Source organism: Anthonomus grandis, chromosome 2, assembly GCF_022605725.1.
Source record: "Anthonomus grandis grandis chromosome 2, icAntGran1.3, whole genome shotgun sequence".
In the NCBI taxonomy this organism is placed as follows: domain Eukaryota; kingdom Metazoa; phylum Arthropoda; class Insecta; order Coleoptera; family Curculionidae; genus Anthonomus; species Anthonomus grandis.
In genome coordinates this window covers 16,105,129-16,125,949 of record NC_065547.1, presented here as the reverse complement: position 1 = coordinate 16,125,949, position 20,821 = coordinate 16,105,129, and the positions used below count along the sequence as shown (strand labels likewise).

General features: G+C 32.6%; 2 protein-coding genes across 4 annotated transcripts in view; one reads left to right on the top strand and one right to left on the bottom strand.

Annotated features, from left to right (window-relative positions):
* The window catches only part of LOC126733603 (alpha-tocopherol transfer protein-like), a 71,549-nt gene that overhangs the window by 42,803 nt on the left and 7,925 nt on the right, over positions 1–20,821 (bottom strand). The window lies entirely within an intron of this gene.
* The window catches only part of LOC126733602 (uncharacterized), a 189,196-nt gene continuing 178,967 nt past the window's right edge, over positions 10,593–20,821 (top strand). The window contains exon 1 of the mRNA XM_050436970.1: positions 10,593–10,924. Within this exon, the coding sequence (XP_050292927.1) occupies positions 10,827–10,924 (98 nt within the window). The 5' untranslated portion in view covers positions 10,593–10,826. The remainder of the gene's footprint in view (positions 10,925–20,821) is intronic.

Sequence of the window (20,821 nt, the reverse complement as noted above, 5' to 3'; positions counted from 1 at the left end):
CCTCAAGATACAGAGTTATAGTTATAACACAATAATAATTAAAAAAAATATGACAAATAAGGACCACCTCGCTATTATATAACCGATCCACAAGACTCGTTTGCATACAAGCTTGTGTGAAGTAGCCCTGCGTTCTATAATACTTTACAAGTAATATAGAGGTATAGTTCAAATATAAAATATTAGAACCAGGTTAACACATAAAATAAAATTAAATATAATTCTGACATATATGTATAAGTGTAAGTTAGAAAGAAGGTAAGAGGTGCGAAAGGGAGCAAGAAATACAGAAAGAAAGTGTGCAAAAGGGAAGAAAAGAACACCGACTTTTACTTTCGACTCCGACTCTTCACTAGGTACTTCTTGGACATCTTCACTGGCATTTGGTGTCGTGTTATTAGGAGCTGGTCTATCCGTGACATATGAAGCTGTGAAATCTAGTTTCGTAAATATGTCGCAATTAAAGGGATATATGCCTGTGCTAGCAAATCCAGGTATAATATTTGATTGCGTGAGGGCCAATGATAGAGATAATTTAGCTATGCTGGGTATGTCGTAAATTGTCATCGTTTTTCCTGGATTATTTCTCGTCCAAGAGTCGCAGCTAGAATTGAAAGTCTTTTTGAAGGGACCGTAGATAGAACGATCCAGAGGTTGCAACTTGTACGAGCAGTGCGGGGGAAATGACAAGACGACAATGCCATTTGTTTTACAGAAATCCAAGCATCGTATACTTATATGCGACTGGTGGTTATCAAGCAAAAGCAATACTTTGTTTTCGGTTGAAGCGTTAGAATGCTTTTGAAAATGATTGAGGTATTTTCTTACATCCACCCGCTCACGTTTCCCGCTCCAATACATCCCACTGGACCGTCACGGACGAAGCGATCTCTGTATCTTATTCGAGGAAAAATAAAAATTGGCGGTATACTGATACCGATAGCATTAACGGCTAAAGCTATGGTAACCAACGTTCCCCTCTCTCCTGGTGTAAGTGTGCCGACCTGTCTTGTTCCCTTTTCGGCAACAACTTTAGTATGTTTTTTGGACCGTCGTTAATTTGTACTTATCCATTACCTTAGCCAGGTTATAATTAAAAAAAATTACGTTCGTGACTAGTTGCTCCGGAAAGACCTGTGGCTTGAGCGCAGCGGATTGAAAATTCTGGGTTGCGTTTCATAAATCCAGAGAACCAATCCCCTCCTGCCATAGCATTTTGTTTCCAGGTATCAGGCATGTTTAACAAATATTTCACAACCAATTGAAAGGCCAATTTCCGAATTTCTTCAGGTGGTAACCCGTAAAATATATGTGCCGCTTTGATTATGTATCCAATAATGCTTTTTTCCTGGTCTTTGTCAATTATTCGTCTCATGCAATGATAACCCATCGTGTTATCATTGCATAAGACAATCAATCTTGTTTCTTTTTTTTGAGAAATCTACTCAGTAACACGTAGTGCAGGTCAAATTTAGCTGCAGCAGATCTTATAGACGTGTTATTTTCAATAACCTCTTTATAAACCAAAACAGGCTTTAAATCCCTTTCTGTTTTTCTCACTCGTACTTGTGGCATCCTAAAACAAACCAAATAGTTAATAGCACCACTTACAAAGTATAACACACACAATAATAAATGACATTAAAAATACTACCCTGGGTCAATTGAAACATGTTTCAATCATCCCCTGTGCTATTTGTTTGAATCGTCCCCGCAAGACATTTTTTAGTAAACACTCAAATATCTTTTAACACTAGGACAACAGTAGTAATTTGACCGGTCCTCCTTAAAGAAGAAATGTCAATTTATCTAAGGAAAATGGTTGAGGCTCCATACTTACGTTCCGATATGTTGTGTCACCTTTTGTTTTTTAGTGCAAAAGTTTACTTCACAAGCGGGAAATCACGTTAACGAGAATATACACCTGTAATGCAAACGACAATTAATGTCCGACTGATAGCGACAAGGAGCTCCTAATGGCGCTGCGTTTGCTATAAGGGCGTGCGATTTGAATCGCGAAATACTACCAATATGGCGGCTGTTTCTATTGTACCCTGTTTCAATTGTCTCCGGTTTACCCTACTCATGATGATTGGTTTTGGAGACTGGGGTGCGTACACAACAAGAGCGCCACTTGGACATTCTAAATCTTGAACTTATCCCTGCTTTAGTTGCTTTCTTCCCTGATCTACAAGAGGTTGACATACGTAGTAACGAGATATGGTTTCAACAAGACGGGGCGGGGCTCCTCGTTTGGCCGTCGCCGTTCGACAATTTCTTGATGCAACTTTTCCTCATAGATATATTGGACGGTCCTCTTCGTTCGATTGAGTGGCCAACAAGGTTACCGTATATAACCATTAAATTTTTTCTTATGGGGCTATTTGAAGTCCAAAATTTATGTGAATAGACCAAATAATGTTAATGAGATAAAGCAAAGAATTCGACAAGAAATTAGACTAATCGATCCGCGATGTGACCGTGCAATTGGTAGTTATTTATCGATTTCAAAAATGCATTGAAATAAATTAAGAACAAATCAAGCATCAGTTGCAATAAATATTGTATACATTTTTATTTTTAAATGGCGTATATCTCATTAGTCTATTACCTCAAATTTGACAAACCGCCAACTATAGGCATATGGTATGCTATACAAAAAGTGTTCAGAATATATCGTCGAATTATATAATGTCACGATATACCGGATGTTCTATTTAAAAAAAATTTTACTTGAGGTACCATGTATATAAAATTTTTATTTAAAAAAAAATAGACAAGTGACAATGCGTCGCCTTAATCAGAAAAACCCTTAATAAAATAACTTGTCGAGTACCCTGATTATAACTATAAGTGCTTAGCAACACTCCGGTGTATCTTAAGAGAGTTGCGGGTTTAAACACCAAAAACTAAATAATAGAATGGTTATTATGGAATCGCGGCGCATTGTTGAACTTCGGCAAGAATATTTACGTAGTATTAACTTGTATCGGGACCCAAATAGACATATTATTTGTATAGATAAAACTTGGTTTGATACGCATGACGTAGTTAAATACGGTTGGGTTGATAGTTCAACAAATTGTGTTTTGAATACGCCATGTTCAAGAGGAAAGCGAATCATTATACTTCATGCTGGCAGTACAGAAGGATTTGTAAAAAATGCTTTACTTTTATCTGCTAAAAATATATGCGAATCGTCGGCTGATTACCACGAAGAAAGACATGACTGCGGCATTATTTGAAAAGTTCCTACCAAACATTCCTCCAAACTCAGTAATCGTTATGGACAATGCATCTTACCATTCCAGGATATTAAATAAAATACCAAACAACAGCTCTAAAAAACAAGATATCATAAGTTTTATGAAAATTAAGAACATTCCAGTCCCTAACAAAATCCCCTTAAAAAAAGAGTTGCTTAATACCATTAAAGGTTATAACTTTAAAAATGAGTATGTTATTGATAACATTGCTAAGAATAATGGATACACCGTTTTAAGGTTGCCTCCATATTATTGTATTTTTAACCCCATTGAAATAGTATGGGGCACATTAAAAAAGCAACTCCGAAAGTGCCACAGTTCACCAACATTAAGTGCGGTAGTTATTGAAAATATCCGCAAAATTGTGTCAGAATTCGAAACTAATAGATGGAAAAATTGTGTCGAGCACGTAATTAAGAAGAATCTTCGGCTTACCATAATCTTCAAACACTAGAAGAACATCAAAATAAAATAGATGATCCCGATTTTACTCCTACGTTAAATATTGCAGATACAAGTATTAGTGATGACAAATCAAACAATGCCGTTAAAAGGAAAAGAAAGAAAAGTCAGTTTGTTTCTACTAAAGATTGGAATGATAATAAAAGAAAAGAAAGACGAGAAATTGGAAAATAATATGGTGGACGTAAATTAATTGACGAAAAGTGGAAATACGATATAAAGAGGGAAGCCATAAAACTTAAAGAACCATGCTACTATAAAGCAAGGATTATAAGGCATCACTAACAGGTAAATTACTAAAATGCAGAATGTTTTCTGAACAACAAAGGGCAATAATATTTAAACGATTTTGGTCAGAGATGGGCTGGAATGAAAGAAAAGTGTGCGTTTCATTTCTGGTGGATTCTTAAGCAACACAAAGAAGCAGAAATAGGGCAGTAGAAGAAGCATCAAGAAGACATGAGACATTAGTTTATTATTTAAAAATTAACGAAGATAGGCAAAGAGTCTGTAAAAAGATGTTTTTAAGCACTCATTGCGTTAAATATGATTTTAGACTGGTTAAAGAAATCGAAAAGTAAAGAAAATGTCGAGAATCATGAGCCTCGTAAAAAAGAATAAAGAAGGAACAAAAATTAATCGTTACAAAAATATGATTCACCAATATCAATAAAAAAAGAAAAATACCTTCACTTGCAATCTCTTAAAAAAAGTCTTGAAAGCGATTATCCTACATTGTATGACAATTTGCCTTACAGATAAAAAGGATCTAAACTTTTGAAATTTCTTAATTTGTATGTTTATTTTATATGAATATTAATTTCTATTTCTATGGAACACATTTTGTGAAAAGCTTAAAATAAACAGATTAAACGTTTAGAGAAAAAAAAGAAAACTCCAAGTCTCAGTCTCAAAATGAGAGACATTTTGAGACTGAGACTTGGAGTTTTCATTTTTTTTCTCTAGTTACGTAAGTCTCTTTGAGATAATGGACGAGTTCTTTCAGATTAAAAGTTGAATGTTTTTTAAGTTTACCAAGTAAAAGTAAAATACGTTAGTCCAATTTTATTTTCAGGAAAATTTTGAAAATCACTATGTTCTTTAAAAATAAAGCAAAAACGTTTTTCGCTAAATCAAATTTATAAGCGGCAAAAGAATATCTAAAACCAATTTGTAAAGATGTATTTGCCTTTATTTGTAAAGCACTTTAATTTTTATAGTATTTTTAACGCTCCTGTAACATTTCACCTGAAGGACTTACGGTCTTTTCTGATTAAGGCGACGAATGCTAATCGACGTGTCCGAAAAATAAAAGAAGAAAAGAACATTTGAATGTTGAATGAATTTGTTCCTTTCATCGTGAATGCACTGATTGATTTTATGGTGTATGTCTCCTTGCAGCAGATATAATTTAAAAGTTCTCTTACATCCTTACCACGTATTATGTTGCCGAATCTCCAACGGAATTGAATTATAAATATTAGCAGAAATTATAATTATTATCTAAAGGATCTTCTGAATAGTTCTGTGATGAAGTACTTCCAGTATATTCTTATTTTGCGTAACTAAATTTACAGAAAATCATGAACCTAAAGACTAATTTTTCTCTTAGATTCTTCGGATCTTTTTTGCTCAGGCTTGCCGGATAAACTTTTCTTCTTTGTTGCATAAATTTATCCAGTCTAAACGTGTCAACCACGGTGAAATGTGATCCATCCTTGGATGAATCCATCTACACTCAAATGAGTCTTGGATTTTTTTGAAAAGAGTTACTTGTTAGTATATCACGACAGGGTTTGAATACTAAGTTACCAACATGTCTATTTTTATAAAGATTTCTAAGGGAGCAATACGACTTTCAAACTATATCGACTTTACATGTGATCTAAAGCGCGATTAGAATACCAAAGATTTTTACAGTGTTCACTGGGTTAAGCATTGTTCTATTAGTTATTATAGGCTTGTTATGCATGTCCCACTTTAATTTTTCAATGTTAATTATTACTGATAACTTAGAGGCATTTAACTTAAGACCATGTTAGTTGAGTAGTCATATACATTTAGCAGAGCTTTATTTAAATTTTTAACTGATTGTCTTGCGTTTTGCTTACTATAATGAATATATGAGAGAAGAGGCGCAGTTGATGTAAGTTAAGGCTTCATATCGCTCTGTAATTTTCTTTAAAATAAAGTAGTTGAAGTAAAGAAATATTAACTATTTTATACTTAAAAGTGTTTTCAGTAGGATTGTTGTGGTTTTTCCAGTGCTACCTTAGAAAGATTAGTATTTTCTTTTGGTTAATTCGGTGATTTTATGTTTACGTGCTTAGCTACGTCATCATGGTTCTGGCAAGCGCAGACATCGGTGAAATTAAAAGCCTTATAACTAATATATTTAGTGAGACATTTTTGGAAGAAATAACAGATAAAGTAACCACTATTATTGAAAAGAAACGTGAACACCGATATAAGGAACAAGAAAAACGGATATCGTCCTTAGAAGAAAAACTAATTAAGGTTGATGAGGATAACAAACATCTGGCATTCTTATTGGATGCCCAGGAGCAGCAAGGTCGCAACAAAAATCTGCGCATATTTGGAATCCCGTCAGCTGAGGGTGAAAACCCGGAAATATTAACTAGCAAAATACTAAAATTATTTAATTCTGATATGAAGGTTAACATATCAAACAATGCCATAAAAAATGTCACCGAATCACTTCTAAGATTCCGATAGATAGACCACAGGCAGGGTTAATGCGGTTTTCGAGCAACGAAGCTATCGGTACTAAAATCGAGAAAACTTCTGAAAGGTAAACAAATCGAAATTAAGGAGGATTTAACCAAAAGTCGGCTTAATTTATTTTAAAGTGCCGTAAATAAGTTTACTTATAAATATTCGTGGATATATAACGGCAATTATGTAAAAATTGGTAATATTTTTGTTCTTGGTGAGTTATCGAGATTAGTTACTTATCTTTTAGGTATTTATATATTTAACTTTTAATTTGCTACTATCATAAAATTATAATTGTATTATTTTTATTTCTTATTTTTATTATGTTTTTTCTTTATATTAACTGTTTATACACTTGCATCATGTGTACATGATGTAAGTTATGTTACTTTTACTTATATTTCTTGGGTTTAAGACATTTGTTAATTTTTTTGTTTTGTAATTTTTTTTATTTTTTTTACTTTTATATTTTTGTAATTGTTTTTTTTTTATTTCTTTATCTTTACGTAACCAAGTAGTGAGCGATTTATTAGGCTTAAACTTATTACTTCTCTAAAAAAACGTTACAGATTAAGGAACATGTATCTACTTTTTCTAACTCCTTTTCTCACTACCCCTATTTAATTTCCTTATTTTTTACCTATTCTTTGTACCATTGTAAATAAAAAAAATAATGTTTTCATATGCGCATATTAATGCAATATCTTTGACTAATAACTTTAATTCTTTTAAAAATCATGCGGCGAACTTTCAGTATGATATAATTGGTGTCTCGGAGTCCTGGCTACATGCCGATATCAATAACGAAATCATCAAGTTAGATAACTATAACATTATAACTGATCCGACAAGAGTGTCAAATTTTACTGTCTTTAATTGATCTTATTTTTTCGAGTGTAGATTTAATTGAGGATTGTGGAGTAAGAGATGTTAAGATATGAGACCACCTGCTTGTTTACTGTAATATAAAAATTGAAACTTCAAAACCCCCTGACGTAAGTTACATAATGTGGACCGGGCTAAATTTATATCTGAAATAGAGCTAATACCTTGGCATACTATGTACAACATGGTAGATATAGAGAAAAAAATAATTTTTTTAAATCAATTTATACTTATAAATATCGATCTACATGTCGCTTTAATTAGAGTAAATCATAAAACCAAACCTTACGGCCCATGGATAACGCCAAATATAAGATTAATGCAGAAACTTCGTAATAGAGCATTAAACAAATTTAGACAAAGCAAATCCCGGGATGATTGGAATACATGCAAACAATTTAGAAATGTTACTACGAGTGCAATAAGAGTTGAAAAAGAGGTATATTTAAATTTCAAATTTGCAAATTGTAATAATAAAGAACTTTGGTGTGAATTAAAAAATATTGATCTTTCTAAAAATCGAATGATCAGCGCCCTCTGCGCTTACAAGACGTGGAAAAACTTAATTGCTTTTTTACCAGCATAAATAATGGGAATAATAAAACTGATGGTGAATTTGTCAATTTATTTAAATAACACAGAATTTCTCCAAATGAATTTGAATTTAATTTGATTATTCAGCACGTGGTTGCTAAAATTCTACAAAAAGCAAAGCATTTGGTGTGGATAATTAAATATATTTATTGTTTTGTTCTGTTGTCCTGCGATAAGTAATCCGCTTAACCACATTATAAATGTCTGCTTGGAAAAAAAAATCCTGAACTATGAAAGCAGGCTAACGTTATTCCTTTGCCTAAAATAAAAAACCCCACTGAATTTAATAATCTTCGTTCTATAAGTATTCTTACTGTTCTTTCAAAAGTTATGGAACAACAAATTCTGAATTACTTAAATTTTAATAATTTGATACCAGAATATAAGTCTGGTTTTTGTAAAAGTTGCAGCTGTACTACTGCACTAACTCAAGTAACTAACGATATTTTGTATGCTCTGGATAATAACCTAGCCACCGTGTTGGTTCTTTTAGATTTTTCCAAGGCTTTTGATTTGGTAAATCACAAAATTCTTTTAGCATTACTACATTATTTAGGCTTTTGCGAGTCGGCCGTTTCTTTAATATGTTCTTATCTGTCTGACCGGAAACAAAGGGCAACATTAAATGGCAAAATTTTGATAGCCCTGGATGTGATTATTGGCGTTCCTCAAGGTAGTATTGACACATTATACATCACAGATTACAAAAATATATTTTTCAAATTTATTTTTCGTTTAAACACACTGATGTTGCTCAAGCCAATCAAAAAATTAATACTAATCTTAGCAACTTACTGGCGGAAATTCAAAAGCTACATTTAAAAATTAACTCTGCTAAATCAACAGCTATTCTTTTCTGTAGCGATAGCCACAGAGCTGTCCTTTTGAGTAATTTAAAAATTCAACTTAATAACGATGAAATTCTTTTTAAAAACAGTGACAAGAATCTTGGTCTGGTAATCGATGATAAATTAAGAGCATATTACGCTCAAATTAAAAACTGGATATTCTGCTTTAAGATCTATTTTTCCCAGAGACACTTTTGCATGTGCCAACATTAAAAAAATGCTTTGCGATTCCCTTGTATTATCTCCAACAAACTTCTGCGATACCATCTATGGGCCCTGTCTTCATTATTATGACTCATATAGAATATAGAAACTCAAAAATTCTTGCCTTAGGCTTATATTTGGCATAACAAGAACAGAGCATATATCTCATAAGCTGAAGGACGCAGCATAGCTAAATATGGAAAATCGACGATTGCTGCATTCTGTTTGTTTTTTGTATAAGGGCCTTAAATGGAAAACTCCACCATATCTAGTTAGAAAGGTGACCTATCGAACAGATGTACACAATTTAAATATAAGAAGAAAAAATTTATTAACTGTTCCCTCTCCCAACAAAGAAATTGTTAAAAAGTAATTTTCGTATGTAATAGCACACCTTGTAAATAAATTTAAAATATTAGACTTTTGGATTTCTAAGAATGCCTTTAGAGCAAAATTTAAGCGGCATTTGTTCAACGCATAAATTTTTGTCTTTCTAAACTAATTAAAAATAACTATATATAAAGATGGAATTTAAAATTGATATTATAGTTTAACCTTCCCCTTTCCTCTTTCTATCCCATCCCTTTTTTAGGTATATGTTTCTGTTTGTTTTTTTTGCATACGATTTTTAAATTATAAGGCCTTAACAGAATTTGGGGAATCTTCTTAAAAGTTACCCCTGGAAGTCTGAATATAATCGCCTATTGGTCACTCACTTCCATTATTACTATGTATGTAGGTATAAATTATTACTATGTGTGTAAAAAAATATATTGTTAAGGGTAACGAATAATATTCTTATTTTTCTTATTTACATTGCCATAACATAGTGTTGTTCACTGTCTGTGTACCTCTTTTTGTACTTTTTTTTTTTGCTTTTTAAGTGACTAATAAACGTTTTTATTATTATTATTAATATTATATACCTGTATATCATTTGCAAACCTATGTATAGAGCAGCCATTTGCAGATTTTTCTAAATCCGTTTTGTATAATACAAAAAGTAAAGGCTCCACTATGGTTTCCTAAAGGTACGCCCTTTGCCACCTAACCAATATCTGAGCGGTTTTCAATGCCTTCAATGAGGCTTATAATACTATCATCAAAACAGTTGTAATTTAGAAGAAAGACGTTTGTAATACAACGAATCGAACGTTTTACCTAAGTTCAGGTAAACTAAAGAGAAAAAATCGCCATTATCGGCAGCAAACAAAATATCATATATTCAAAACCAAACTAAAACTTGGACCATAACTCATTGTTCTTTAAGAATTTAATAAACTACTACAACAAAAGTTATAGGAAGAAAAATTTAACTTAATACTAAAAATTAAAATCACAGGAAAAATATCTCATTATTTTTAATAAGGAAAAAAAACCACTAATTGGCAGTAATTAAATGCCTCGGATGCGGAATTCTAAAACAATATTTTCACCACATACAGGATTTCATGAAATTTAAAACTATTTTCTCTTTATCATGTTAATTGTGACGTCGGGCACTTCACTGGCCCGATGGTACCCCACCGCGATCCACCTTCTTGCAGAACTTGCAGCAAACAAAAAGTAAAATTTCTATTTAGTATTGGGTATCACATCACGGCGAGATCATCGATCAAATAACGCGAAATTATTTGCGTGAGTGTGGTACCTATTTTTTTTCCGCGTTTACATTTAAAATTAAACTCTTAAGTGCTTTTTATATGTTTAATTAATGGTAAAAAAAACAATCATATAATTGCTACTTTCTAAGTTCAATTGTTTAATTCTATTTTAAGTCTTATCGAGACTTGTTTTCGTGTTTGATTCAATAAGTGAATAATTTACAGTGATGTGCGCGTTACAATTGAAACATTCCCACCCTTTTATCGATGGTTTGAAAAAACACCCCGAAGGGAAAAAGAAGGATATGCAAAAGATCAAGTCTTGGTGAGTACCACGCGTTTAAGTGAAATTTTTGACGCGGAGGCTGGACTTGGAAGACTGGTTTCGTTACCATGTTGGTTTTTATGGGGTTTCTTGAAGATGTTTTGGTTCAACGCGGACTTCTGATATATAGCTGGTATAAATCATAGAAATTTCGTAATAATTAAAAGCTTTTTTTGGTGATTTTGGAACAACGATAATCTATTTTCTTTGATCTGAGCGACATAGTCCGGATGTTTAGAATTAATACTTGGAAGACTAGTTTGGTTATCACGTTGGTGTTTATGGAGTTGCCTTGAGAAGTTTTGGTTTAAGGGAGGATTTCAAAGAAACTAAGAACTTTTTTGTTACAACGATAATCTGTTTTCTTTGATCTGAGCGACATAGTCCGGACGTTTAGAATTAATACTTGGAAGACTTTTTTGGTTACTATGTTGGTGTTTATAGGGTTTCTTGAAGAAGTTTTGGTTTAAGCAGGCATTTATGGTGTAAAGCTTTAATCATAGATAGAAGTCTCATAAAAATTAAAAGCTTTTTTGGTGATTTCCGTACAACGACAATTTTTTTTCTTTGATCTGGGCGGCATAGTCCACAGGTTTAAGAATTTAATACTTATATTTACGAAAAGCAACAAGTTTTATTCAACATAACCCAATGTTTTTAAAAAATTAATTATGAACAACAAACATTATATTTCTTTTAAAACAAATGGACTTTTTGCAATACTTCAGTAAATATAATAATCCATTTATAAAATCCTTATCGGACTAAATTTTAAATATTCCATGCTTATACAGGGTGTTCATTAGAAAACTTCCCACCACGGATTTATCGAAAACCACTGTTTAAAAAAAACGCATCGAATCGTCGATGATGATGGAAACCCTATACTTGATGAGACTAAAATATATTTCCAGCAAGACGGCGCTCCTCCTCACTATGTTCTTCCCGTTCGGCAATGGTTAGACGACGAGTTTCCAGATAAATGGATAGGGCGAAGGGGGCCTATAGAATGGCCTGCTAAATCTCCTGATGTAATGCCGTTAGACTTTTTTCTATGGAGTCATTTGAAATCAATTGTGTCAATCAATCCCCAACCTGAAAGTTTGGATGAACTTCGTCAACGCATCATCGACAGCGGCCATGATATCCCACAACATGTTTTTGAAAATGTCCGTCAGGAATTTGAACATCGCCTATATCATTGTTTGGCCAAAAACGGGCAACATTTTGAACACTTACCTATTGAAATAAAAACTGATATTTTCATGTTTTTGTTTTCTATCTGAACAAATTAAGATAAACAAAGATTTTTCTAATTTTCTCGAAAACGAATCGACCGATTTAAAAAAATCAAACGTCAAAATAAAAGTCTTCGAAAAACCTTTTAAACAAGCTATTACTCGATACCCCTTGCCATCTAAAATTTTTAAGGAGATGGCCCTGGGGGCAGAGGGTGAAAGGGGGTGAAGTAATTTTAGATTAGAAAGTTGTCCCCCTTGACAAACCTTTTGACGTATTCCGGCGTTTTTTTTAAACAGTGGTTTTCGATAAATCCGCGGTGGGAAGTTTTCAAATAAACACCCTGTATGTAGTGATTCGGTTTTACAAGTCTGGATTTATATTTTATATTTAGGAATGTGTTACAAATAAGTTAATAGTTCCTAAAAAATTAGGACATTCATCACTGATAATTTCAATATTTTGTTTCGTAAATTGGAATATATTCTGAAAATATACTATTCAAAAACACGAGTGTGATGCATAGTGAAAAAATCTGCAAAGAATAATATTATCAATTAATCAATGAATATATAATTTATCAAATAATCAATAATATTAGAATAATATATCAGCTTTTGAATTGGTACTTGAAAATATTGATAAAAATAAATCAAATTTCAAAGGCCAATGTTTTTCTGGCTGATCAGTTATTGCAGTTTAGTGAAAATAAAATGTACGCCTTACAACTAAAGCACTCTTTTTTTTTAAGGGTTTACCCTTAGAACATTGAATGCCTAGAATAAGCTAGCTGCAAACCATAGCAGAGTGTTTGAGTTCACCATCTCTCAGACAATGACGTCCAATTTTTCATTCAATATATAATTTTCTTATTCCACTACACATTTTTTTTAATGTGTTGTATTTTGTAACAGGTAAAAAATTTACTCTTTAAAAGTTGCGTTTATTTGCTGACTAATAATATATACTTTGAGAGTAATCAACAAATTTTAGAATAAAAAAAGTTTCCTGACAAAAAAGTTAATGAAAAAAAAGCAACTTGGCAACGTAGAATACTTCTATGTTTACAATGCACGTATCGGATATTGCCGCTTTGTGTTGTTTTTCTAGATATTTGTTCATATCTGTGAAGCTAGCGCCCGATCGATATCCAGCAACCAGAAATCTAGAATGCAGCATATGTCGTTTGCCAGCAACCTATTTATAGTCCGCGCCCGCTTTTATTTAATCGATATAATGCCCGTATCTCCCAAAATTCCCAAAAAATTTTAATATTTTTTTGTTCAGATATTAACAATCAGTAACTAAATCGAATTATAGCGATTATACAACTCTAGAAACTAAAGTTTTTTTGTAAAAATTACTTAAAAAGTCGAATGTTAAAGAAATGAAGAAGGCTCCCAAAGGATTTGATTTCATCTTTTTTATATAATAAATATCTAAGCGCATTTGAGATGGTTGCAAATCTCTACAAACAAAAGTTTTTTGGTAAAAAATTATTGAATTATTAGGTGTTAAAAAATATAAAGGGCTATGTAACTCCTAACGGGTATAAGGAAAAGTGTTATCCATATCATTTGGCATATAGCAGTTTATAACATCTAACTTAATAATTTTTAATCAAAAAACTTTCGTTTATATAGGTTTGCAACTATCCCAAATCCGTTTATACAGTGCTTTTATTTCAAAACAATCCACCCTTAATAACTTTCTTAAAAAAAAAAAAAAAACACGTCAAATTAGATATACAGGGGGACGTTTAATTATGCATTTACTGAAGTTCTGTCAATCACCTCCTCAGCTAACACCTCACCTCCAGCTAACCTCACTTTATTATGTCAAATGGGAACCCCCATCGTGTGATACATCATAGTAAGGAGCGTAAAATTCTCTATTCAACAGTACCAAAAAAAATTAAATCGGTAGATGTGTAAGCAAATAGTTAGCGAAAATGTCTAGAAATAATGAATATTTTATTTACGCCAAACTTTGGTATGTCAAATGGCTACCCCACGGTGTGATACATTATTTTAAAGGGCATTCATTATGCTATCAATGGTTGTAAAAAAAAAATAAAATTGATTGACCAAGAAGCAATTAAAGTGTAAATCGGTAGGGTAGAAAAACAAATTTAATTAGTTTAACAAATTAATTTTTTTAAATGTTCAAAATGCGCGCCGTTATTAGCAAGACAATAAAAAAGCCTATTTTCAAACTCCTTACGAACATTGGCAAGGGTCTGCCCGCTAATTTCTCTGCATTCTTGAAATATTCTATTTTTTTAAATTCTCAATACTCTCAGGTGGGGTTTTATAAACTTTGCTTTTTAAGTAGCCCCAAAGAAAAAAGTCTAGTGGGGTGAGGTCCGGAGACCGCGCAGGCCATTCGATTTCACCACGTCTGCCAATCCACTTTTCTCGAAAATTTTCATCAAGCTCGAACTACCAAAGTGTAGTGCGCGGGTGCGCTCCATCCTGCTGAAAATGTATATTATTTTCATTCAATAATATAGCACCATGTTGATCTACTTGATTTTCCATAGATTGGATGATGGAAGGGTATATTGCATTTTCTAAAAGGTTTAAATAAATTTCGCCAGTCAAATTTTCTTCCAAAAAAAATGGCCCGATTATTTCATTCCGATAAATTCCTGCCCAAACATTAATTTTTTGGGGATATTGGGTATGGCCTTTCCGAAAAACATGCGGATTTTCATTATCCCAGTATCTACAGTTATGTCTGTTCACCAGGCCATTTAAAAAAAAGGTCGATTCGTCACTGAAGAAAATTTTCTTCAATAAGTGGGGATCGTCGTCAATTCGCTGGCACATCACTTCACAAAATTGAATTCTATCAAAATCATCTTCTCCGAGTTCATGAAGAATATGAATCTTATAAGAAAAGAACTTATTTTTTTTAAACTTCATGTACGGAACCAGTGGAAATATTTGTTAGTTTTGCGGCCTTTGGTATAGACAAGTAGTTGGATCCATAGCAAATTGTACTTCAACTTGGGCACGCTTCATCGACAACTCTATTTTCATATTTTTTCTTATTGCAAATCGATCCCGTCTCTTCAAATTTTCGTATCAATTCTAATACGTATTTATGATTCACGTTTTTATCTTGATACCTTTCATTAAATGCTCTCGCGGTTCTGCGAGCACACCGATCTTGAGCTCCATAAAGGAAAATTATTTCTATTCTTTCGGCTAGCGTATACACCATTTTATTAACTCTAAAATAAACCTAAAATTGAAAAATTGCACGCGTCAAACTGACAGTTTTAACAATAATAAATCGCCTGCTTTTTAAACGCCTTAAAAATGTAAGGTATTGCAGTGTTTTTTTGTACCTATTAGGTAGGTTTCGCAAAACATATAAGTGAAATAAATACACATACAAAGATATAAGACTGCAAAGATTTTTGCAAAAAATTTGAAGACACTTTTTTTTCTCGCAAATAACGGTACTCATTCTTTACTTAAAAAAATAAATAATTTGCTTGAACTAAATGTACTGTTTGTTACCACACATTTTAACTTCTAAATTGCTTGTATTTTTTTTTGATGATCTATTATAAAAAATGTAAGAATTTTAAAATGATGTAGGTACCACACTAAAAGTATTCATTTAAAATACCAAAGTTTGGCGTAAATAAAATATTCATTATTTCTAGACATTTACGCTAACTATTTGCTTACACATTTACCGATTTCATTTTTTTTTGGTACCGGTGAATAGAGAATTTTACGCTGCTTACTATGATGTATCACACGATGGGGGTTCCCATTTGACACATTAAAGTGAGGTTAGCTTAGAGGTGATTGATTGTTGAGATGATTGATTGTTGTTAAGGGTGGATGGTTTTAAAATGAAAGCACTGTATATTTATTATATATTACAGAAAAAAAGTTTAGTTCAAATACTTTGGAAGTTAACCTTTTAATTAATTTTTATAAAAAAAAAAACTTCTCTCTCGAAACTCTAAAAAACTCCGAGATGCGGGCATTATACTGGGAGTTCGAAAAATAGACGGAGATATTACAATGAGTGATTCCTTGTAAAAAATATGAGAAAAAATTTCTATAAACATGGGTACACAGTTTTCAAGATACAGGGTGATAAACTTTTTTTAAATATTATTTTTTTTTATTAATATTAAAAAAAAAATTACTTTTTCGCTTCTTGTATTTTTTTCGTATCTCACTTCGTTTTCGACAAAAAAAATACCGCGACTGGACAAAATTGGTTTATTAATGTTTGGTAAAAAAATCACAAATTTTATTAACGAATTTCTTTTTATATTTAAATTATGGTCCTGAAAAGGACCGATTTTAAACCCAAAAATATTTGGTATTTAATGCCTCGATAGGTATTCAAGCTGCTTTCCAACACATTCCAAACAAGCTTCCAATCTTCTTTGGGTGGATAAAACTGCTGTTTCGATTTCAGCAGCTGATATTTCATTTATTGCACCACAGATTCTGTTTTCCATATCCTGTCTTGTTGTAGGTGAAGTTTTAAACGACCCCATAAGTAAAAGTCTAGGCATGTTAAATCGGGTGACCTGGCCGGCCAAGGATATAGACTCCTTCTTCTGATCCAGCGCCCTTGAAAGTAATTATTTATGTGATGCCGCACCAAACGGGAAAAATGTGCTGGGCACTCGTCCAATTAGAAATATATGGTCCGTCTTACTTCCAGTGTCAAATCTTCCATTAAAATAGGCAAGGAATTTGTTATAAAATGCAAAAAAACATTACCGGGAAATATGCCATCAAAAAAATAAGGACCAATAATTTTCATTTCGATAATGCCACACCACACGTTTACACTTCAGCGGCCTTGGTGCTGGACTTCTCGCATCCAACGAGGATTTTCACCCGACCAATAATGCATATTATGTCTGTTCACTTTCTTATCGCTACAAAAAGAGGCTTCATCGGTCCACAGAACCTGTGACAAAAAAAACCCTGTTTCGCGAATCATTGCTAGTATCCATTGGCAAAAATCATTTCGGCGCTCAAAATCATGTTCGTTTAGAGCTTGGTATAGGATTATATGGAAAGGATGTACGCTTAAAATAAAAAGAAATGCGTATATTCTAGAAGAAAATTATAATAAAAAGATGTATTACCTGTGGTCTTTAAGTATATTTTGAACAGTAGTTCGAGCTATTCCTAAATCTAAAGATAACGCACGAGTTCCAATATGCCTATTAAACTCTACGTAGGCCAACACATTAATAAGGTTTTCTTCAGTTCTTCCAGTAGAGCGACGCCTTCTAAATTTGGGCCGACTAAAACTCCCAGTATCGCGTAGTCGCTGTACCAACGGTGAAAAAATTCTTCTGTCGAAATCGAATAAGTGGTTTAGAATTTACACCGATTTTAATGATTCCACTTTTAATAGCTTCCTAAAAATAATAGCTAACTAAAAATAATATCAAAAGTATAAGTTAATATTTAAGTTTTCGGAGAAAAAGACGTTTCTTTTATTTAATTTTTAATTGCGCCCTCTTGCGGTAAAATACGGAACTTAAAAAAATAATTTCCAGAATTTTCTCATGGCCACTTTTATAATAATAAAAAAAATGCATTGTCGCCAGATGTACAGATCCTGAGATACAGCCGCTTACCTCGCTTATTTGGCCACCCGGTACATTTGGAGGAACTTCTTCCAGCAGTACGGGCTATTCTTGTTGAAGAAATTTCGTCACTCCATACATGAGTATTATGCAAATTAACAAATACCATCACGTCGAAATCCAGCTTCGTCCGTATGGTTTTATTAAAATTTCTATTATTATTTAACTTTTTCGTAATACCATTGGCAAAACTTCAAACGGGGCAGAAAATTTCTTGGTAGTAATGCCTACACACGTTGAACATTATACGGATACAAAAGTTGTTCGGAGAGAACCTGCCACTCAGTGCTGTTGGAATGATTATCCCCTAATCGAGCTGCTATAGTCCGGGTACTTACACCAGGAATTTCTTCCACGGCACGTAAAACTGCCACCTCAAACTCAGGCGTTCTTACTGACCTCGGCCGGTCTCTATCATTGGTGGGAATGACAAAACTTCCTAAGTAACTTTATTGTCAAAAACATCACGAAAAATAAATAAGAAAATTTATCTCTTTCCCGCAATCTACGGTCTACGCTTTCAAAGGTTTTACTATCTGGAAGTTGCCGTTGGGAAAAGGCTTGTGCATACAGGCGTCTCGCTGCATAACAATTACTGTAAGCACGTGCATACATTACATGCATGTCTGTCATTTCCTCAAAACTGTAATTTTTCATCACAAAAACCGAGATAAAAACTTTTTAGAGAAATTTCACCAAGAAAATTAAGTAAATAATTATTTTGTAGGAAAACTGACGCTTGTCAATATCAAACCTCTATGCAGAAATGATTTTTTTGTTTTCCAAGTCAACTGTGATTATTTTACCAAAAATTAATAAACCAATTTTGTCCAGTGGCATCCAATAAAACGGTATTTTTTTTTTTTGTCGAAAACGAAGTGAGATACGAATAAAGTACAAGAGGCAAAAAAATTATATTTTTAAATGCTATTTTTAAATGCAATCATATTTGCTAAGATGTCCCCCGGGACGCCACTGGACCTTATGATTTTAATCTAATTAGGGCTAAATTAGCCTCTTATTACAACAAGTAATACTGCCAAATTTCAAAAAAATCGAGTAAATATTTTTTTAATAATAATAAAAAATTAATATTTAAAAAAAATTATCACCCTGTATCTTGAAAACTGTGCATTTCCGGACCCATGTTTGTAGAAACTTTTTCTCATATTTTTTTACAAGGAATCGCTTCATTGAAATATCTCCGTCTATTTTTCGAACACCCTGTATTTATTAAATAATAATAGGCGCCGACTATAAGTCGAAATTATACCCATTTGTAGTTACGTCATCCAGGTGAGACAAAAAGGAAGGCGTAGATATTTTTGCCAATCAATATTAGGTTAGAAACTTTACTATCGCCTTCAGAAATTAATAGTCTGCTATGTATTTTTATACGTTCAGAAATTAACAAATGATTTATTTTAGCAGCATATTATTATATTTTTATATTCGTGTATATACTTTCATTCCCAAAAAATTTAACAAAATCTTGTAGTATTTATTGTATTATTAACAAACTTAACAATTAACAAATATTATTATAATTAATCATAAATAATGGGCCATAAACAATAAGTCCGAAACGGAATTGCACTTCAAATTGAGAATGTGATAGAGCGAGCCGCAGATGCAATAAAATTAAACAACGATCGCAAATATAAAGAAGAATGGGATAAAATCAGATCAGGATTACGCAGCTCATATATTTTCCAACCAAAAGACCGCAAAAACCAAATCTACAACATATTTGAAAAGTAGAATTCGGCACGAGCAGTTCACGAAAAAAAAATGCTGCTTGAAGGAATATGTTAACACATTAAAATGAAAATACCATTCCAAAAAATAAAACATACAAACTCAAAAAAAAACACGCCTATATTGCATTACCAAGTTAATGAAATTGCAACGATATGATTGAATACTTAAACGGCGATCATAAAATAAAATTTGCTAGAACAAAAAAAGCTTAATCAATCTCGTCAGTATTGTCAGAGTCAGAACTGAAATCAGAGATATTGTCTTCGTCATCGTCGTCTTCGTCAGTCGTAATCACAAGTGACAGAATGTCATAGGCATCACATACTTGTATTGCCTCCCAAGCCTTTTCAATTACCTTTTCTGTATGAAAAACATATTTTTGCCAATGTTCTATAGAAATTTCGTTTATTACCCTTTCCCATGTAGTCAGAACTTCTGAAGGTGACCCCTTAACATTGAAAATTTATTGATCATATTTTCGTTTACATTCCGACCATACCATTTCAATTGCATTAAACTAGCAATGATATGGTGGCAGTCGTAAAATTTTGTGTCCTAAAGGTTTAACATATTCATCAAGGAAGTACTTTTTTTCACTAGGGCAGTTTCTGCGTGCAATACTCCATATTTTATCTTCCATGGCTTTTTCTGGAAAGCCAATATTCTTTTTCTTCAACCATTCGGTCAGTCTCTGCTTTGTCCAAGATTTTCTCGGGATTTCTTCTAATAAACCAGAATGATAACTTGCATTGTCCATGATTATAAATGACTTTGGGGGAAGATTTGGAACCAACTGAGTTTTAAACCAGTTTTAGAAGTTTTTCCTGTTCATATTGTCATGATAATCTCTCGTCTTTAATCCACTCTTGAATAATAAATTTGCATCCTTGATGAAGCCATCTTTGGTTCCGGCGTGGACCACGATATAACCTTAAAAATAAAAGATAATAAAATTCTCTTCTTTTAGAAATTATTCTTCCAGAACATAAATTTAATATAATTAATAAGTAATGTTCCATGCACATACAAGTAGTGTATGGAGTTAAATTCCCTCATATTGTCTTAGAGAGAAAATTATATGAAACTATGAAACAGATGAAATTATGAAGCTAGAGGGCCCTTACAAGGGCAATAGTTTTTATTCAAAAAAAAAATCTAAAAAGATAACCAGATAATTTTTACCTTCACTGTTTTCCTTGAATCCGTGTGCTTGGTGTCATCTTGCCAGCTACTACGAAATGATCCCT